Below are 18,253 nucleotides of genomic sequence, written 5' to 3' on the forward strand. Positions count from 1 at the left end.
TATGGAGGCTTAAAGTTGGTTTAGCTATAGAAAATCAGTTATAAACATGTCAATTTGTTGATAGCGTAGAATTTAAATGCATTCATAGATGCATCATAAATAGGTCTGATATGCATTGTAATGTACTAATATCTCGGAAAAGACAACACCAAATGTTATATCTTAATCTCTCATTTCAGCATCTTGCATTAAGCAAATGTGGATCTCTGCAGTGTTGCTATGGGGAATGCGGTCCACCTTGGTTGGATAGATCACTTCACTATCATACTCATATGAATTACAGATTGGGAGTAATTAAATTTCAAATTAATCTCCGACCTTCTAAATTTAAAAGGTACGAACATGATTGTCAAGGTTTTACTCTGCGTTCATATATGCATACCTTCCTCACCCTCTCCCTGGAATGGTAAGATAGTGAAAGTCAAGCAAAGAAGAGGAAGAAAATTACAACGTTTTTTGTTATAAAAATACGATAAGTCCATTTGCCTTTTAAGCAATCCATTGCAGGTATAGGGTGCTGATTAAACTAGTGGAAGTAATTCTTGGTATTGCTCAACTTTAATCATCTGACAAATATCCCTTAACGTGTGGCCTTAACTGAAAGGCACGCTACAAGACCGATCCAATGTGGTTAGGATCATCGTAACCACAATTGACAGTTATCCTAATTTGTAATCTATTCTATGGATCATGCGTTGTTGAATGGGAGGTTAACGTATAATTGTGCAGTCCTCTAGTTCTAGTTTTCAAGCATGTAGTGTAAAACCTATACTTTTCAGAAACAATCATATTGTGACGAACGATAATCCCCATGCTTTGCTACACATCACACACTATTAGCAGAATAGGTGCATCGTACGATGATTGCGTGGTTTTCAGTATCAGCTTACAGTTAGGGAGGGGAGGGGAGGGGAGAGGGGAGACATACGTTCACTCACAAAGCATTTCCAGTGTCTTATTCGAAATAATGAAATGTGAATAGGTGCTGTTCTTTTAAAGTTCGAATTTCCTTTAGCTGTTATCCGTATGAACAAAATACATTTGTGAGCATTTCATCAATTCACATCAAGCCTCTCTCGCTAGCGTAACAAGTCAAGCAGCATTCCGTGCATTCACATATTTAATAATCTCGTATGTAGTTATCAATAACATTGTAGCGTGGGTCTATCTAAAAAAAAAAGCGTGCAAAGAAACCAACGTGATTTTCTTTGTGCTGAAGCTTAATCAAATTCAATGTAGCGTAATGGAATCGTTCTGTATTACTCCACATTCTTTGAAGTCATAAATATAATTGTATCGTAATCCTACTGTACATTCTCAAAGAAAATCTTTTACTGTGGTGTTTGCTCGAAAGTAATTTGGTGGTATGGGACTTTCTTGTGGCCCATGATCCCTTGTCCATGTCTCCCTTCATGCATCAAAAATAAACAGGGTGGATGGAAACAGGCTTGGTCAAATCGTACAGAAGTGTACTCAGTGGAGCGCGTGAAACCTTTCTTATGGTAGCCGCTCTTCACGACCGGTATGTTTGAGGTCATTGTCTACTGAATACATGTCCTGAGAAGTTGCTATTCTCTTAATGTGGAGGTCTTAAGTGCTAAAATAGTATTTGTTAGTCTCAAATTTTCAAATTGCGCAATATTTGTTCATGAGGTTTCAATTTCACTATTTTGGTTTGTTGGCTACATCTTAGTTGACCCACTGTTGGTGGACTTAATTCATATAAAAGGCATAATTTATTCTTGGCCAAGCAAAGCAATTTACCTGTCCTAGGGATACACATGGGTTTCCATGAACCTTAGTAAAAAATAATTTGGTCGACAAAGATAAACTAGTGGCATTATCTATACAATAGGGGCAACCCCATCCCCGTCCTGTCTTTATAAATTGTTACGATCAACTCGATCAAGGCCAGACTACACCTCCCCTTGGGTTCACAACTCAAATGACTAAACAATACATTGTAAAATTGAACTTTAAATATAACAACAAATATTTATTTAATTGTGTGTTCAAGATAATTAAAATCAAACAAAGATCATTTATCAATATCTAAGCAGTTTACACTTAAACAGATTTAATAAGTTACACTATAATTTACTCACGACTTGGTGTGTGCCGCGACGCGAGCTGCAGCTGAAGCTGTAACACTGCAGAAGAGATACTATATAAGTCCAGTGACAAAAAATCCTGGCGAGTATTCCAGCGTACAATTAATGGCGAAACTTGTCGGCGGACGAATGTCCAATACTGAAGAAATCCAGCTCTCAGCTTGATGACTTCCACTTCGGAGGTCGACTACGAATAAATGTCCAAGTTGTGCTTGTAGCTTGTTTATCCTTGGATTCCTGTCCTTGGGTAACTCAGAGGCCACAATAAGTAGTGCTGACTGGCACAGAACCGAAGACGGCTACACAACGATAGACGACTACGAAGCCAATAAACTTGTGACAAATCCACTAATATAAAGACATCTATAACTTTACTGTCAAACTAAGTGAGTATTTACTCACACTGGAATTGTAGAATTCACTTGAGCGAGATGTTATCAAACTCCTGATGCCAAGATGGTTAAAACTCTCCGATCTCCAATTATCAGGTGCTTATATAGCATTTCCAAAAAGATCTTGCAATGTCCATCCATTCTAGAAGCATCTTAGCTCCAGCTCAGGTCAACCAATCACAATTACACATCAGGCAGACAAAGTTCTACCACTCCAAAAGGTCACTTCACCTTTCCAGGAAATCCTCACCTTGCAGTGTAAACAACTAGTGTTCTAAAAATAGCACAGGGGATGTCCCCTTGGCAGCACTCCAATGTTCTAGCATGTTCCAATGTGTTTGTGTTGAGATGATCTAAATTGATCTCAAATGTTCTAACTCTTCTAGAAGCTTCTCAACTTTTCCAAATATTCTACACACACCAGATATGCACACATACCAGGCATTTCTATATCTTGATTCTTAGATTAATTTATAATATTCTATAATATTAATTTATAATACAACTGCTTGTTGCAAAAATCATACAGATTATAGAGACTACTTAGGGGCCTGTAACAAAATCCATAGAATACATGGCTTTGAAAGTTCACTAAGATTCCTTTATATCTTCTAACATAGTTGGACCGCAAAACTCTCCGTTGATCATTTTTATAAATTGACTGATAATATTTTTTATCTCTTATAAGTATGCAGCCTACTTGCTGTTGTGCACGTCAGTCATCAACCTTTGATAAAGACAGAATGTCAAATGTTTCCGGTTGTCATTTCATTAACACTGTAAGTTAAAGGGCTTACATTCTGAGGATCAATGAACAGCTACTATCAGTGGAATGCCAAGCTTTCGCTTAGAGCTACTTATTAAAACCTATATTACAGTATAAATATGCCTCAGAATGCACCTTTTGACTTGTTTCTATGTTTCTTGTTCTAGTTGAGAATCGGATTTATTCACCCACGGCAGCACTCCTCTTTTGAAAACTACTTCATAAGCATCTGCTACTCCTATGAGGGTCATGCCACTACCTTAAGTTCAGGAAAGTTGTTAATATGGCTCCCCGCCTTTGGAAATCTTGTGCAGTCTTAAGAATGAATTACTTTTAGAAACATTTTCTGTGTTTTAAATCACTTAAACGAAAATGAACAAACGCTGCAGTTGAAGTCTCTAGAATTTCTATTCTAGTCTTGTACCTGTGAGAAGAATGCCAGTCACAATGCACATTCACTGCTCTTCTCTTGCTTCTCCGTTTAGTTGTTTAAACCAAATTAGACCGGGTTCTGCTCTCCAGCTTTGATTTAAGCAGATATGCACCAGTAACAACTTTCCTTTTAGAACCAAAGGGTTGTTGACAGTAAGTTTTGCTAAAACACTTAATTTTTATATTTATTATCACATATTGACAATCATTGTCTCCGAATATGCAGTGTTTTCTTCAATACCTGAAGTTCTTCTTAGTACTGATTAGGGACCAGATATTTCTTCTATTCTTTTTTACCTCCAGTCTGTGTATAATTTGTTCTTTGTATAAATTGAAACCCTACGATAAAAGAAGGCAATGAGTAAAGTGTGGATGGACGTACAAGTTTACACAAATATGTCAAAATCTCTCTTTCTCGTTTTATCTAGTTGAATTTGTGGACTCGCTTCATGCTCACGTATGTATGATTGTTGTTTTACTATGTCTCTTACATCTTACTAGATCCAATTTACCTTTACTATTGGGTTCACTACAGTTTAGGGAAGAATTTGATGATAACATTCAACAAGTAGGCAATCCAAAATTATATTTTTTCAACGACTACTTCACTCTTGCAACAAACCCTTCAGTTAGTAAATTATTCTCATATATATATATATATATATATATATATATATATATATATATATATATATATATATATATATATATATATATATATATATATATATATATATATACATATATTTCTATATATATATACATATATATATATACATATATATATATATACACACACACATATATATATATATATATATATATATATATATGTATATATATATATATATACATATATATATTTATATACGATGTTCAAATAATGTTTGTAATTTGTTAGAAAAAAATATATAATTAACGTATATAAGAAATGAGAATAGAACAGCTTAAGCAGGAAATAATATAAAATACATTAAAGTTTCGTTGTGCTTGTTATAATACACTCGATATGAGTAACACTTAAACTTCGAACTTGCCACACTCTCACAAACTTTCAGTTCCTTTTGTTTAATGAACGTTGAAACACACTTTCAAATGTGTGTTAATACTTTGAACAATACACAATACAAAATACTTTACTGCGGCTTGGAAAAGGTAGGAATGTAACTGTATTACATCATATCATCATATTATAATATAAGACAGTAGTTATTCCCTTATAAGAGTTTTAACAAGGTGTGGAGCTTAAGGTAGCGTTGATATTTTATAGGTGTTTTTGAGGTGGTAGGTAATTTAGAATTAGTTACTTGTTTTATAATGTACACACTCAACTTATTTAAATTATGCTTGGACTTATCAGGACATATAGTGTAACGTTTATTAAATCGTTAAATTGTATAGGCAGAGTAGGTATTTTAATGTAACGTAGCTGTGTATATGTATGTCGCAAGAAACGAATATGACTGTAGGGAACACAGATAAATATAAGCATCTAGCTTTGACTTTCAATAGGTCTCAGTCTAGGCTATTTTCTTAATAATGCACACCACAATATTCGTGTCCCGCATGCATTTTGAAAAAAAAAAACATATATTAAAGTGGCATGGCACAAAATAGACATTTGTTGGAGCATCAGTATTATTTCTTAGTAAGTCAATGAATAACTGAATGTCGGTGATTACTTTTGTTGTCTAAATGATTAGTGAACTGACATGTGGATTTAACCAGTGACTGTAAACAGCAACTGTAAGCACGGTTAAGCAATGTACGTTTCTTTTCGAGGTGTATGTATTATGCCAACACATGTACTCTGATCGATGACATGTTAAGTGCAAATATATACAACGTGAATACTCTTTATTCAAACTGCCCGATATATAAAATGAAGTCAAGTTTATTTAAGTAAAATATTTCGTATGTTTCCCTTTTATAACTATGAAATACTTTGACAAATGGATGCTGTTATTTGAATTTACGCTTGAATCGATTCGTTTAATAACTACAGGCATTGCTTCCATATTCCTGAATAACAACGCCAACTGGATACAAGAACATAATCGTCATTTAAGTACAATGGCTGATACAAATAAACAGTTAGTTTAGAGTGTTACTGAAATTTATGGAAAACGACTTACGAACCAAGACACACTGGAATATCATCTCTCGCAATAATAAATCATCATACTGCATAACATCGGCGTGTAACGTATAAAACGCAAATACGTATTAGCAATTGACGTGGTAATGCATATGCAACAAAGCTGCAAAATGGCTCACCGGTACCGTCATTTCTTTTATCTGTTATCTGTAAGGACCATGTCAACAATCATATTACTGCTATTGGGAGCGATATCAACTAAAGTTAAGTCATAAATGCTAATGATAAGTTATGAAATTTTCATGGACAATACATTTTCTCCTAAAAGTTATAAACTTTAGTTAACTCACATAAAGTATTTGAACTAATGATGTATTTAGTTGGCATATATTTTGAGTTAATTTCGACTTGTCAGAAACAATATTTTAATATGTTTATCTTGATATCCAATCCTACAAGTGCTTCTTGTTCTAGTGCATGCAGATATCATTAAGACTCCATCGAGTGGTGTCTTCCTTGAAGGTAGTGATGTTACATTAACCTGCGTTGTTGAAGGCAATGACAACGTTATTTGGCAAGATATCAGTTATGCGACATCGATTTTCGTTCGCAAGGAAAAGAATACAGAGAAAAAGAAGTATGACAACTTTCAGATAAGTTCTGGTGATGGAGATCTCAGTTTAATTATAAAAGACGTCCAGCTATCAGATGAAGGGACCTATGTATGTAAAGACAGAGACCGACTTGCAAAAGCCATAGTAAAAATAGGAGGTAATACAAATCAAAGCAATAAAACCTATTTAAAAGAAAAGTAATTCAGTAGAGGGCGCTCACTTTCAAAGGAATTGAGGAATAAAAAGCTCACATTTTGGAACATGATCAATTTTATTGTCTGTTTTATTGTATCATTCATCTGTCAATTACATAAATAACATCATGCTAAATCATGTATTCCGCCAAAGATATATACGTATTGAACTGTTAAAATCAGAATCAAGGTAATATACAATAGGATATAGTTTGTAGTTGAAATTCGAAAATTATATCACTCAGATAATAATATTACAGTAGTTTGTTTCTAAGTTTGTGTAACTTTAATTGCGTTTACGTTTGGGGCCAATCATTTATATTAATCTGTCGGATGCGTATTTCAAATTCACAGTTTTACCAGTTTTATACCTGGATGTACAGGAATCAGAAGCTGTACATGCGCCACAGACAGGTAAAGAGGTAACAATTAAGTGTTCTGCGTACAACGCTAGACCTGCTGTGTCTGTGTTCGAGCTAAGTATCATTGGTAGTGAGAAGACGATGACTGTAACAAACAATACATGCAATCAAAACGGAGTGGAGAAACCTATAATTCCTCAGCCTATGTTCCTTTCATCATGTCATCCGACGATATAACAGTATATTGCCGAGTATATACAGCCGGACAGTCGCTCAACCACACTGAAAACTTCAGTAAGTACTGTGTCATAGTAATCAATGTACCTTTAAGAAGGTACATATTAAAGTATATACCTTTAAGAAGAAACTAAAATTAGACCATGTAAACCAATGGCAATGTTATGCTTATAATGTAATTATATCGTCCCAAAAATTGTCTGTTACACCTTAATATAATATGATGTGAACACTGTAGAATTAAAAATCTTTCATGTTCACTGAAACAGTAACGATCAGGGAGACGAATTAAGTAATTTTCCGTGTAATTACTATAATGATTCTAGTTTTAATACCAATATTAAATGCCCTGACATATATTCCACAATTCTTCATATTAATATCAAAAGTCTTACGAAGAACTTTGACCCTTTTGTAATTTTATGCATTCTATTAACAATTTAAAATTCACTTTAATATGCATTACAGAAACCTGGCTGCATGATTTTTCTCCTATTAACACCCTCCAAATAGACGGCTACAAACTCTTTCAAAGAAATAGAAATAATAAAAGAGGAGGTGGTGTTGCCATTTTCACAAAAGAGACTCTAGGTGTAAAGATAAGAACCGATCTTATTCATTTAATGAGTGATAGCGCTGAGTCACTTTTTATTGAGCTAAATAATGTTAAAGTCAGAAATACAATAGTAGGAGTCATATACCGACCACCCGAACAACAAGTTAATCACTTCGTTGAGTGCATGGGTAACTGCTAAGAAGCACTGAAAACAAGGGTGTCTTTCTTGCAGGGGATTTTAACATTGATGTTATAAAGAAGAACGAAGTACAAAGAGTACAAGAGCTTCAAAATATAATGTCCTTATACTCTTGTTATCCGCTAATTGATAAACCTACACGGGTAACTTCTGCTACGTCTTCTTTGATCGATAATATTTTTGCAAATTCTACAAATGTTTCTAAAATGGTATTTTATTGACTGATATTTCTGACCACTATCCAATCTTTTGTGTTTCAGGAAGTAAGATTCAAACTGAAAGAAAACATGCTATTTTTAAGAATAACACATGCCGCAAAAATGTTAATCACCTAAAGAATGAGATCAGTATCCTCAACTGGTCTTTCATTACTAATGACCAAAATGCCGAATCTGCCTATAGTAATTTTTCCAATATTTTCTCACGGAACTTTAACAAGTGTCGTCCATACAGCAGGGTACATAAGAAAGTTAATTATGGAAAATCCCCATGGATTACTGCTGGTATTCTAAAAACAATCAGACAAAAACACAAACTATATTCGAAATAACAAAAAACAAAAAAACAATACCTACTGCATAGTAATCCAACTTAGTTGTACTTCCTGTTTTTTTTTTTCTCTTATGTTTCTTTCTTTCTCTTTAATAAGATTTTGACTTTGTGGGTGATGTACCTTTCACTTTCTTTGTTACAAAGGGACCAGACCAGAAAAGTATCCACTTATTTCTGGTTCCTCTACTTCCATCTCACATATATATTATTTCAATACTCTATATTTACTGTTTACTGTATTTGATAACATCTTTATTTATCCTATACTGTTCAAAATGTAAAAAAATGGAATGTAGCAAATAAATTCGATTCAATGTTTAACTTGAAAATGGCTTGAGGTAAAATGAATAGAAACACATTGGAACCACTGGAATATGAAGCTCTGTTGAATATTAAATAAACAACTATAAATCGAAATTACATGCATGTTATTATTTTTTTCAAGAAACAACACGATTCGATCAAAGTGACTACGATAATTCAGAGCACATTTTTTATCAAGCCTGCTGTTGACTACCTTTTCAATTCACAGGTTGCTAGTTCTAATCAAATTAATATAGACTCGTTAAATAAGTAGCAATAAGAAAGCGTATGGTTTAAGACTAATATACATTTATAATTGTGGAGTTTTTTTTAACCTAGTTACTTTGGATGTACGGCATTAATTAGTACCATTTTTGGCTATGCAATATCCAGTCTGTAAGGCTTACCGTATTATAGCATCGGTGATGCAAAACAGACACACAGAGAATAGCGTCAGTGTTTACTTCATAATGTTCCCCCACAATACCAACCATTATCAATAACAAAACGGCGTTGATTTAAACTTAAAACAGATCTACCGAGATGTAACATAATAATCTCTGGTAACGAGGTCAGATGCACTTGTCAAGCTAATCCACCAGTGGACAAATATCGAATGGAACTTAATGGAAATTTACAAAACGGAGATGTTTTGTATATTGAGGAAAGTAACTCTGCGAATGTAACATGCTTTGGAACCAACGGAATGGGAACCGGACGATCCAGCATTCTGTTCCCTGGCGACAAGGCTGGTAAGTACAAGCAATGGTTTACAGGCATGGACCATTTATGGATGAACAGTATAGTTTTCTATAGGAATTCTAATCAATAAATAAACGTGCTTCTGAAGTAGTTTCCTTTTCAACATGATCGGGCTTTAATGTTTTCACCAGGTTGTGCTTCTTATTAATGTTATGTTGTATTAGAAAGGATATTAATTTCTTTCTCTTTCTTGAGACAGGTGTAACTATAGCCGCCATATCGACCACGATTTCACTTATTCTCATGGTAGTTGTTGCTGCTGTTATATGCATAAAACGTCGAATCGGCTCAAGAAAAATGGAGTTTGGTGGTATGTAATATATCCATTAATAGATGGGTAAATAGCGGGGTTGGTGGATGGATTAGTGGATGGATATTTGTATATAGGCTTACATAGAAATATATTCTAGGTTTCATCGAATGTAACTGGGATCTGATTCGTGGTAACACGACATGCAAGGTACAATGGCCCCCAGCAAAGAACTACAACATAAATATGGATCAAAAGCATGTATTTTACACCATATGCAAAGGTGTAAATTCTTGTCTTGTCAATATGAAAGAAATAAATACAACCAGCTAAAGTTGGCCCTGTAGTTTGTTCAACAAGTCAGATAATATTTGTCTTCTTTTGGATCAACTTACAATTGTTTCACCAGCCAGTTCTTCCTATAGTGTTCTTTAGTTGAGAGATTTCTGGGCCTTGGGCAGCTAATTCGAAACTTTCCCAAGCTGAATGTTAAAGAATATGTGCAGACTGAACAGAACACCCGAATTGTGTGGATTATAGTGAATTAAAATGTTACAAACTAATTAATACAATTTATTGGCTTAGTAGCTTATTAACGGTACGGTTACATTCATGAACAAGAGTGGCTGGCAGGGTAAGTATCATTCCTCAGTGTACAGTATATATCATCATGAATCATATTCAAACAGAAAAAAAAGGTAAAATGGATAGAGGTGATATTAAAAGTTTACAAAAAATATGAACTATTTGTCATTCAGATTTGAAGACATATATAAATCTGAGCTATGATTTCTATTTTTCAGATTGCTGCCGATATTTACCAAGGGTGGAAAACGGTAATTTGCTACGAACTATCGTTTATGATGTGTATAAGTGGTTGATCTGATGGATGTCACAAAACCTATTTGGAAAAATGTATAAACTTAGTTTTACCCTTACATGTATACTATTCAGATAAACTTAGTTTTACCCTTACATGTATACTATTCAGATAAAGATGTTACGATACTCTTCAAACAGATTAAATAAGAAATTAAAAAGTATTATTAAAGACATTTTTCTCTTCGTTTATTATTTTAGTTAATTTCAGTAAACGTTATCAGTCATCGGAGCAATGCTCACACATAGTGCCGTCGGTTGCGTAGATACACATTTCTAACTGTCCTACCAATCATATGATTGATGATGGTTGGACTGTTCGAGTATTATTCCACCATTTTAAAACTTTTCCTGTCATATTTAGTTGATTATGTTAGACTATTCGATCTCCCATATTTATCAACATTGTTTTCATCAACAGTTCTAGTAAAATGGCTCAGAAGGGGAAGGTGAGTTATAAAAATCACGTGACAATAAGAAGTAGACAAAGTTAGCTTCACAGGAACTCCTGCAGTCTAAATATAAATAAGGCCCTTACAGCGACAATGCAAATATTTTTTATCACAAAATGGCAACTGACCCTTAGAAAAGATAGAAACGAACAAACAGTAATGTGAAGAAGAAAGAAGTGAAAGGAGATCATTAACGATACACTTTATTACCCGCTGTGCAGTATAAGAGGAAAATTTACAATTATAATATGTACTTCTTGCGGTCAAATTATTGTAACGTTTAGGTACATGGGAACATGCAAAATTTCGCACACTTATTTTGAAGGAAAGTTTTGTTTTTACAATTATCAAATCCAAATCACATTCCTTTACCCCTGCCTCCTTATATACTCTTCCGCCGCCTTTGCATATGTATAGTTTTCTTTGATTCACTGTTGTTTACTATTACACAGGTTTGACTGTTTTATTTCTAATTTTCTAGAAATGAAAATATCACTACAAAACATCAAACAAACATACAAAACGACGACGTTCTGGAAACTGACGAACTAAGTACGTTTTATGTTTATTTTATTGCTTCGACAGAATTGCAATGCATAAGTATGATGTTACCGACAATGTCGTTGTTCATTGTGATATACTTAGAACAAAAGCAGAAAGGTTGGGGAAGAAAAGTAGAAATTGAAACATATGTATTATTTCTACAAGTTTCTGTTTCGAAATTAACCGAATCTACTGCTTTTTCAGTAATGTTGTCACAATCAGCAAAATTCCTCATTATCATCTACATGAATTACGCAAATGGCAATCCACCGATACTTCCGTAAAGTGAAGCCATAACTAATTTTAATTTCATTATCATGGATCTTCATACCTATTGAGTCAACCCTAAGCCTTCTATACATCTTTCAATTGTTTTTCACAAGATGCATACAATGGTTGTAACAAATTGTTCTTAATCTACTGCAATCTAGGCTTTAGGTTTTGTCAGTGAAACAGCAGTCTTAGCAGTCAATATGTGCCTGCGTTTCGGGTTTTCACTTTCCGGCCAGATTTATATTTTCGCATCTCATTGTATAAAAAAATTATCCCACAGATTACTATTCTATAGCTGATGTAACAGAAGGAAGAAGGCCAATTATGGTTGATGAAAAAGACATCTCCATCACAAATAGCATGAAGATGGGGAAAATATACAACAGATGGTTGGGGACCGTCAATCTCCCTAGTAGATCTAATACTTGTGTTGTAATAACAAGCATCACAGGTTAGTGGAATAACAACACAAAATTAAGTTGTGGTGATCACTTCCATCAATACCATTATGCAATAATATAGCAGGTTGGGGACATAAAATGATGCAGCTTATACTATTTAAAGGATGATGCAGTCTATAAACAATGTCATTGTGGCCAAAGGAAAGTATTCATTGCGGAAAGCAAGAACACTGGACAAAATATAAGATCTTCGCTAATTTTCTTAAAGTAAATGTTGTATCAACAGTTACTGATATTTTTATTTTGGTGAAAAATGGTGTCACGGAAGAACATCCATTAAATTCTCTGACATTAAGTTAACAGCTTTCAGCAATATTGATATCGATGAAAATGTTATTACCACTGTTAATGTCATGTGAGATACATGTCACACAAAGTATGAATCTATCAAAAAACATGTTCGAATTGTGTGTTATTGGTTTTGTGTATAATTGCAGAAATAGTTAGGAGAACCAACGACATCCATTGGGAAGATTTTCTAAGACAATGTTTTCAATTGCCGGAATCGAAGAATGTTACGAACATCGAAGCAGTATCTGTTCAAAGTAGTGAGTTTTAATATTACATGATTAACTGTGAAATGTTGCTGTGAATATTGTGGAATTCGATCATCTTTTCATAAGAAACATAACAGCGTAACAAAGTCAAATTGGTTTCAATACTTTCCCAACGTTAATCACTTGAAAGATGTGCAAAAATTTTGTGTTTATTCGCATTCATTGATCTGATTTCCTCCTCTCTTGTAGATAACTTGTATCTCATGAGCGAGCATCTTGTATGTGAAACTTTACATTGTTTGTTGACTCGAGAAACAGGAGAAAAAAGGAAAGTATATTGTTGCAGTTCTTTGTCTGACGTCATTGTACACGTCACTGGTCTTTTGGAAGGGATGCATATCATAAATACCTATGGGGTAAGTTATGAACAATATTTAAGTTCATTATTATTTAGAAGTTATTAGTTGCTTACGTGGCATTATTCTTTTTATCTACTCTCTTGAGGTAATTTCATGGTAGGTGAGTTCAGTTACATAAAATACCAAGAACATACAGAGAAATGTTAGAAATTAAAATATTTCAACTTGAACGTCAGGCAAGCGTAAATGCTACACACAACTATATCTTTCTTATGAATTGCTGATAGATAATTGATATCATAATGTTGTAATAAAATAATTTCCAAATGAAAGTGTCTGATTGTTACTTTATTAATGTTATTATATCCAGTTCCTTCATCCCGGCTTAACGACCAGGAAACTTTTGGTAACCACAGATGGACAACTTAAATTGTACGACTTCTGTCTCGCTGGCGACGCATCAATCATAGCTGCTCTAAAGAGATCAAAGGTGTAATGTTAACGGTTAATTTTGCAATTTTTCTCCTTCAAATAATTAAACATAGTAGCATTATCAACGTCTGTATCTCCCCGTTTGTTATTAGTATCTCAAAAAAAATCACAATGTCCTTTGCATATACTCTATATGCAATATTGCAATGGTTAAAGCGTAGATTGATATATTATTACCACAAGCTGCGTTACAACGTTTCATTCTCATTCCTGGAGTGTGACAAGTAAATAATGCTTTACCTCAAAGTTTACTCGGTACTTTAAAGAACCTTAACTTATAATAAGATACACTATAAGGATTTGACTCATTTTACTGCTTTTTGTATTTCTGTTCATATTTCATAGGTGAAATTTTAGTGATAGTACTGAATTCATTGCAAGTTGTAGGTGTTGTTTACAAAACAAAACATTTACAAAACAAATATTGTTACATGTAAGAAAGCAACATTTAAACGTGAGACACATGTAGATCGATTGCGTATATTAATAGCTTTGATTAGTAGTTTTTTACGTCATCGATCTTATGTGAGAATGGTTATTCAACTTGTGATATCTACCAAAATGTCGAATATTGTCTGGAACTAATGAATTTACTCAACCCCCAAAGTAACAACAACCAAAACTGCACTTACAATGGAAATTTACCCTCTATTTATATTATACTTCATCAATAGATGCATTCAGCAACTTTGAACCAATTTCCACCAGAAACGTTGATTTCCGGCGAATACACAGAGTCAAGTGACGTGTGGTCTCTAGCAGTAACGATATGGGAAATCATGTCCGATGGTAAAAAAAAATTGTACTGTTATTCTTCTATGGATATGAAAGTGAAAGACAATATCCAAATTGTGTATATAAATACTTTGAGACTTAATCATTTAGGACTTATTCACTGATCAAGTGTATTTATGTACAGTTAGTTAATAGCTCTTCATGTATAATACGATCTCATTCACATGATAAGTGTCATTGAACAATAACCAGGAAACGAAATACGAATCTAAACCAGTAAAGTACTTAATAGCATACGATCAATTCGCCGAATATGTCGATGAATTTTAGAACACGGATCGTCTTTTTCCTACATCAGAATGCTACAAAAGCTCATAAGTTTTGTAAATACTATGATATGTCATTGAATTTTATTACAGGGAAGTCACCTTTCCCTGATGATACAGATATTACGTCGCATACAGAATTATTTGAACCATCATTACCTTGGTCAGAGAAATGTTTCCAGATAAAGTAATTATAATTCCATTCAATATGCATATGAATACTGGTTTTGCTTGATCGATGCTGTATATGTGATTGCTGTATTCATCTTTCGACGAAAATACCTTAAAATGGTAGATAGGATAATTAATTATTGTTCTTTGTGATGATCAATTATAACCCACAATGACTATAATGACGGTGAACTTGAAAAGTACGGTGACGAGGATTTCATTTTAAAGAATTGTTTATAATCAAACAATTCCTTTGAAATAACCTCCACATACTTTTTTGCTCCATATAACTTAAGCACAGAACAGTTTCAATATCATAATCAACTGATGATACTTTGTATTGCTAAGGAACAGCAAATACTTTCGTCTGCTGATTTTGTCTTAGCACATTGCATGTAGTCATAGTGTTGTACAGGCGTTCTATCTGCAGTTTGATTGTTTGAAGAGATAGCAATTTGCAAAATCAAATTTGCGGTGAACATTGAAAACATCTACAACCTAGCTAATTTTCTTGTTCACGTAGCTTTACCAGGAATATGATAGCTATGATATCATGACGTTAGTTGTTATAGCACACAATTTCGAGGAGTACTTTAAGAGTTCTGTGCTACAGAAAGCACGTCACATGACCCTCCATTCTGTGCTTCTCCAGGTTGACGTAATAGACCCACTTATTAAGTTGATTTTATTGCATTTGGTTCTTCTGCAGAGATAAAATCCTGTACAAATGTTGGAGCCATGACTGTGCTTCCCGACCATCCATACATCGTTTGAAAGTAACTTTTATGGAAGTAAGAGAACCGATCTTCTTTCTAAATTTGCCATTACGATTCTTATGATACTGAGAAGAAGAAACATGTTACATCTTCATCCCTTCTCAAATAAAATGTTATATACAGAAATGATATTATAATGTGATATACAACATATCTGGAATTGTGTAAAATAGCAATAATGAAAAAGAAAAACAAGTTTCTTTAAATGGCTTGAAACTATAAATTAAAATTGCGCCAAAAAGTAGTTAATGAAACTGATAAACATAAAGCAACATAATATTTGTTAGCAAATAATGCTTGCAAGTACTTTTCCCTTACGTTATTTTCATTTGTTATAAATTTACTTAATGAGTGTGTATTATGTGCAAATTAACTCTCAACAGATATTTCAGAGGTTACTAGATGACAGTTCTTATGAGATACCGATATCAACGACGTATGTGGATATGGGATCAGCGAATGTTGCTGAAGATACCTACTCATAATACGTATACCATGCCAGGAAGAAGGACTGTATACGAATGAACCAACTTTTCGTACGTGAACTGTACGAGAACTAAAGAGAGATATGCTAATTAATGTTTTAAGTCTGCTGCAAAGTTTAACCTGGTATAACTTGTTCCAAGTATAAAACACATTCACTGGGTGAAATTCTTTTTGATAACCGTTGTTTTGATTCTATATTTGGCACACCTGCCGTAGAAATGATTAAAACATTTGTTATTGTCAATACTGACACAAAATTATGTACATGCTTTAGATTTACGGAATGATTTTCCAAATTCAATATAAAAACTATTTTCATATTAAGGCAATTGTCATGTTTAAGAGATAAAGACTTGTATTATACGATGTATACTAACGTGGAAAGCCTGGCAATAAGCATACACTAACAAAATTAGAAGGGAGCATATTTGACTCAGTATGTACTGGTATAGTTGTGAAAAGAGGTAATTACAAATGTTGAAAGAAGTATAATGTCTTTGTTTAAGAAAGAACTAACACATAGTCAACATATATTTCATTCTTCAAGGTTTAATACATGTATGTCTTTGTTTAATCGAGAGAGAGAGATGCACTTTACTTATAATGGGGCTTTGAAGAATTTCACGAAAGTTAACCACATGATCTGAGTGCTAGAGAAAGCATTAACCTTGTGATTATATAGGAGTAACAAAAGCAAACTCATTGCAGTTGAAACCAGTAAACCATTTTAGTATGTATATTGAAATAGTGCCTGGTTTTCTATATCCTTTATTCTGATTAGGTTTCCAAACTAAACTGGTTCAATCGAATTTGCTCCCCAGATGTTAAAGGTAAACACAAATCGAAACTAATGAACTGCTGGTCTAGTGCTATAAGCATGAAGTACTTTCTGTAAACTAGCCCAAAATCATTCAAAATGCTGCATGAACCATACCAAAACGCTGTTGTTTTTATTCCAGTGACATCTTAATCCCTGAGCTGAACGAAAGTTAACAATGCTCTGTAGAATTTCAGAAACTGAACCCAAAATTGTCGTCACGTGATCATAATTCGAATACAATAAAGTACTGGTCTTGTCGCATGGCAAGTATACAATATACCGCTGGATTACTTCATCGATCCTCCATCTTTGTTATAACAACCAACCTTAATTTTCTTATAAAACTCGCGCAACACGGAATGTGAACTAGTACACCAGCACTCCAAAACACATACAGATTAGTAGTTTAATATATCCTCTACCGCAGTCGCACCGTAGTCGTCAAAATAAACTGTACAACACAATTTTGCAGCTAACTACTTTAAAGGCAAAGTTCAACGAAGGGTGATATACATGGAAATCCTTCAAATGAACAAGGTATCACCGTCTTGTTGTTCTTTATGCCGGGTACTCAACCTGTGGGGCATTTTTTTGTGGGGGATGGGGAGTTAACAGTCTCTACTGCCGTACCAGTCCCATAATATAGACTACAGACTAACTGAAAAGGGTCCTGACAAAACGGACTGGGGTGGGTTTGGATAGCCGAGTCCATTCTTTGGACACGATTTCGCCTCGTCTGACCTTTTGCTCGACATTTTCGATCGGTAGGGCTTGAGCCTGTTATAATGTACTGTACGGAGGGGTTTCAAGATATTTCCCAAATGGCAAACCTGATATACTACAGAGCTTTCGACTTCATTCTTAATTATTTTCATTACCATGAACGGGCCTTCCCGTTTTCGTTCGGCTGTTACTAGGAAGATCGATCCACACCTTATTCTCAGGGAAGTAACCCTTAAAGTTTACTTTCCTATCATTATTATACTTTTGAAGCTTCCTTACGTTCGAATTGAATTCTTCCACTTTCTTGAAAGCTTGTCTCAGATTTTGGTGTAATGACACAACATAATCTGAAGGATTACCCGATAGGGAAACCCTTGTCACAGACGTATGGAGGCAGGAGTTCAATGTTCTCTCCCGCCTACTATCTAATAT

At 34.0% G+C, this 18,253-nt stretch overlaps 1 protein-coding gene across 3 annotated transcripts; it reads left to right on the top strand.

The window, feature by feature from the left end:
* The first annotated feature begins 184 nt into the window (after window positions 1-184).
* On the top strand, window positions 185-17,596 carry LOC139977937 (tyrosine-protein kinase SRK3-like). Of its 3 annotated transcripts, XM_071987677.1 has the most exons (18): window positions 185-334; window positions 3,755-3,854; window positions 4,130-4,158; window positions 5,707-6,570; window positions 6,962-7,263; window positions 9,350-9,568; window positions 9,778-9,888; window positions 10,632-10,664; window positions 11,129-11,156; window positions 11,641-11,711; window positions 12,256-12,426; window positions 12,874-12,984; window positions 13,183-13,349; window positions 13,663-13,782; window positions 14,459-14,573; window positions 14,939-15,032; window positions 15,726-15,807; window positions 16,176-17,596. In XM_071987677.1, exons 5-18 carry the CDS (start codon window positions 7,131-7,133, stop codon window positions 16,275-16,277), a joined length of 1,557 nt encoding a protein of 518 aa, XP_071843778.1. In that variant the 5' UTR covers window positions 185-334; window positions 3,755-3,854; window positions 4,130-4,158; window positions 5,707-6,570; window positions 6,962-7,130; the 3' UTR covers window positions 16,278-17,596. The 3 variants fall into 3 exon arrangements, with proteins under 3 accessions (XP_071843778.1, XP_071843779.1, XP_071843780.1); XM_071987678.1 differs by lacking the exon at window positions 3,755-3,854 and having other exon boundaries at window positions 186-334; XM_071987679.1 differs by lacking the exons at window positions 185-334; window positions 3,755-3,854; window positions 4,130-4,158; window positions 5,707-6,570 and having other exon boundaries at window positions 6,665-7,263.
* Window positions 17,597-18,253: the final 657 nt, after the last annotated feature.

This window comes from Apostichopus japonicus, chromosome 12, assembly GCF_037975245.1.
Source record: "Apostichopus japonicus isolate 1M-3 chromosome 12, ASM3797524v1, whole genome shotgun sequence".
Lineage (NCBI taxonomy): Eukaryota > Metazoa > Echinodermata > Holothuroidea > Aspidochirotida > Stichopodidae > Apostichopus > Apostichopus japonicus.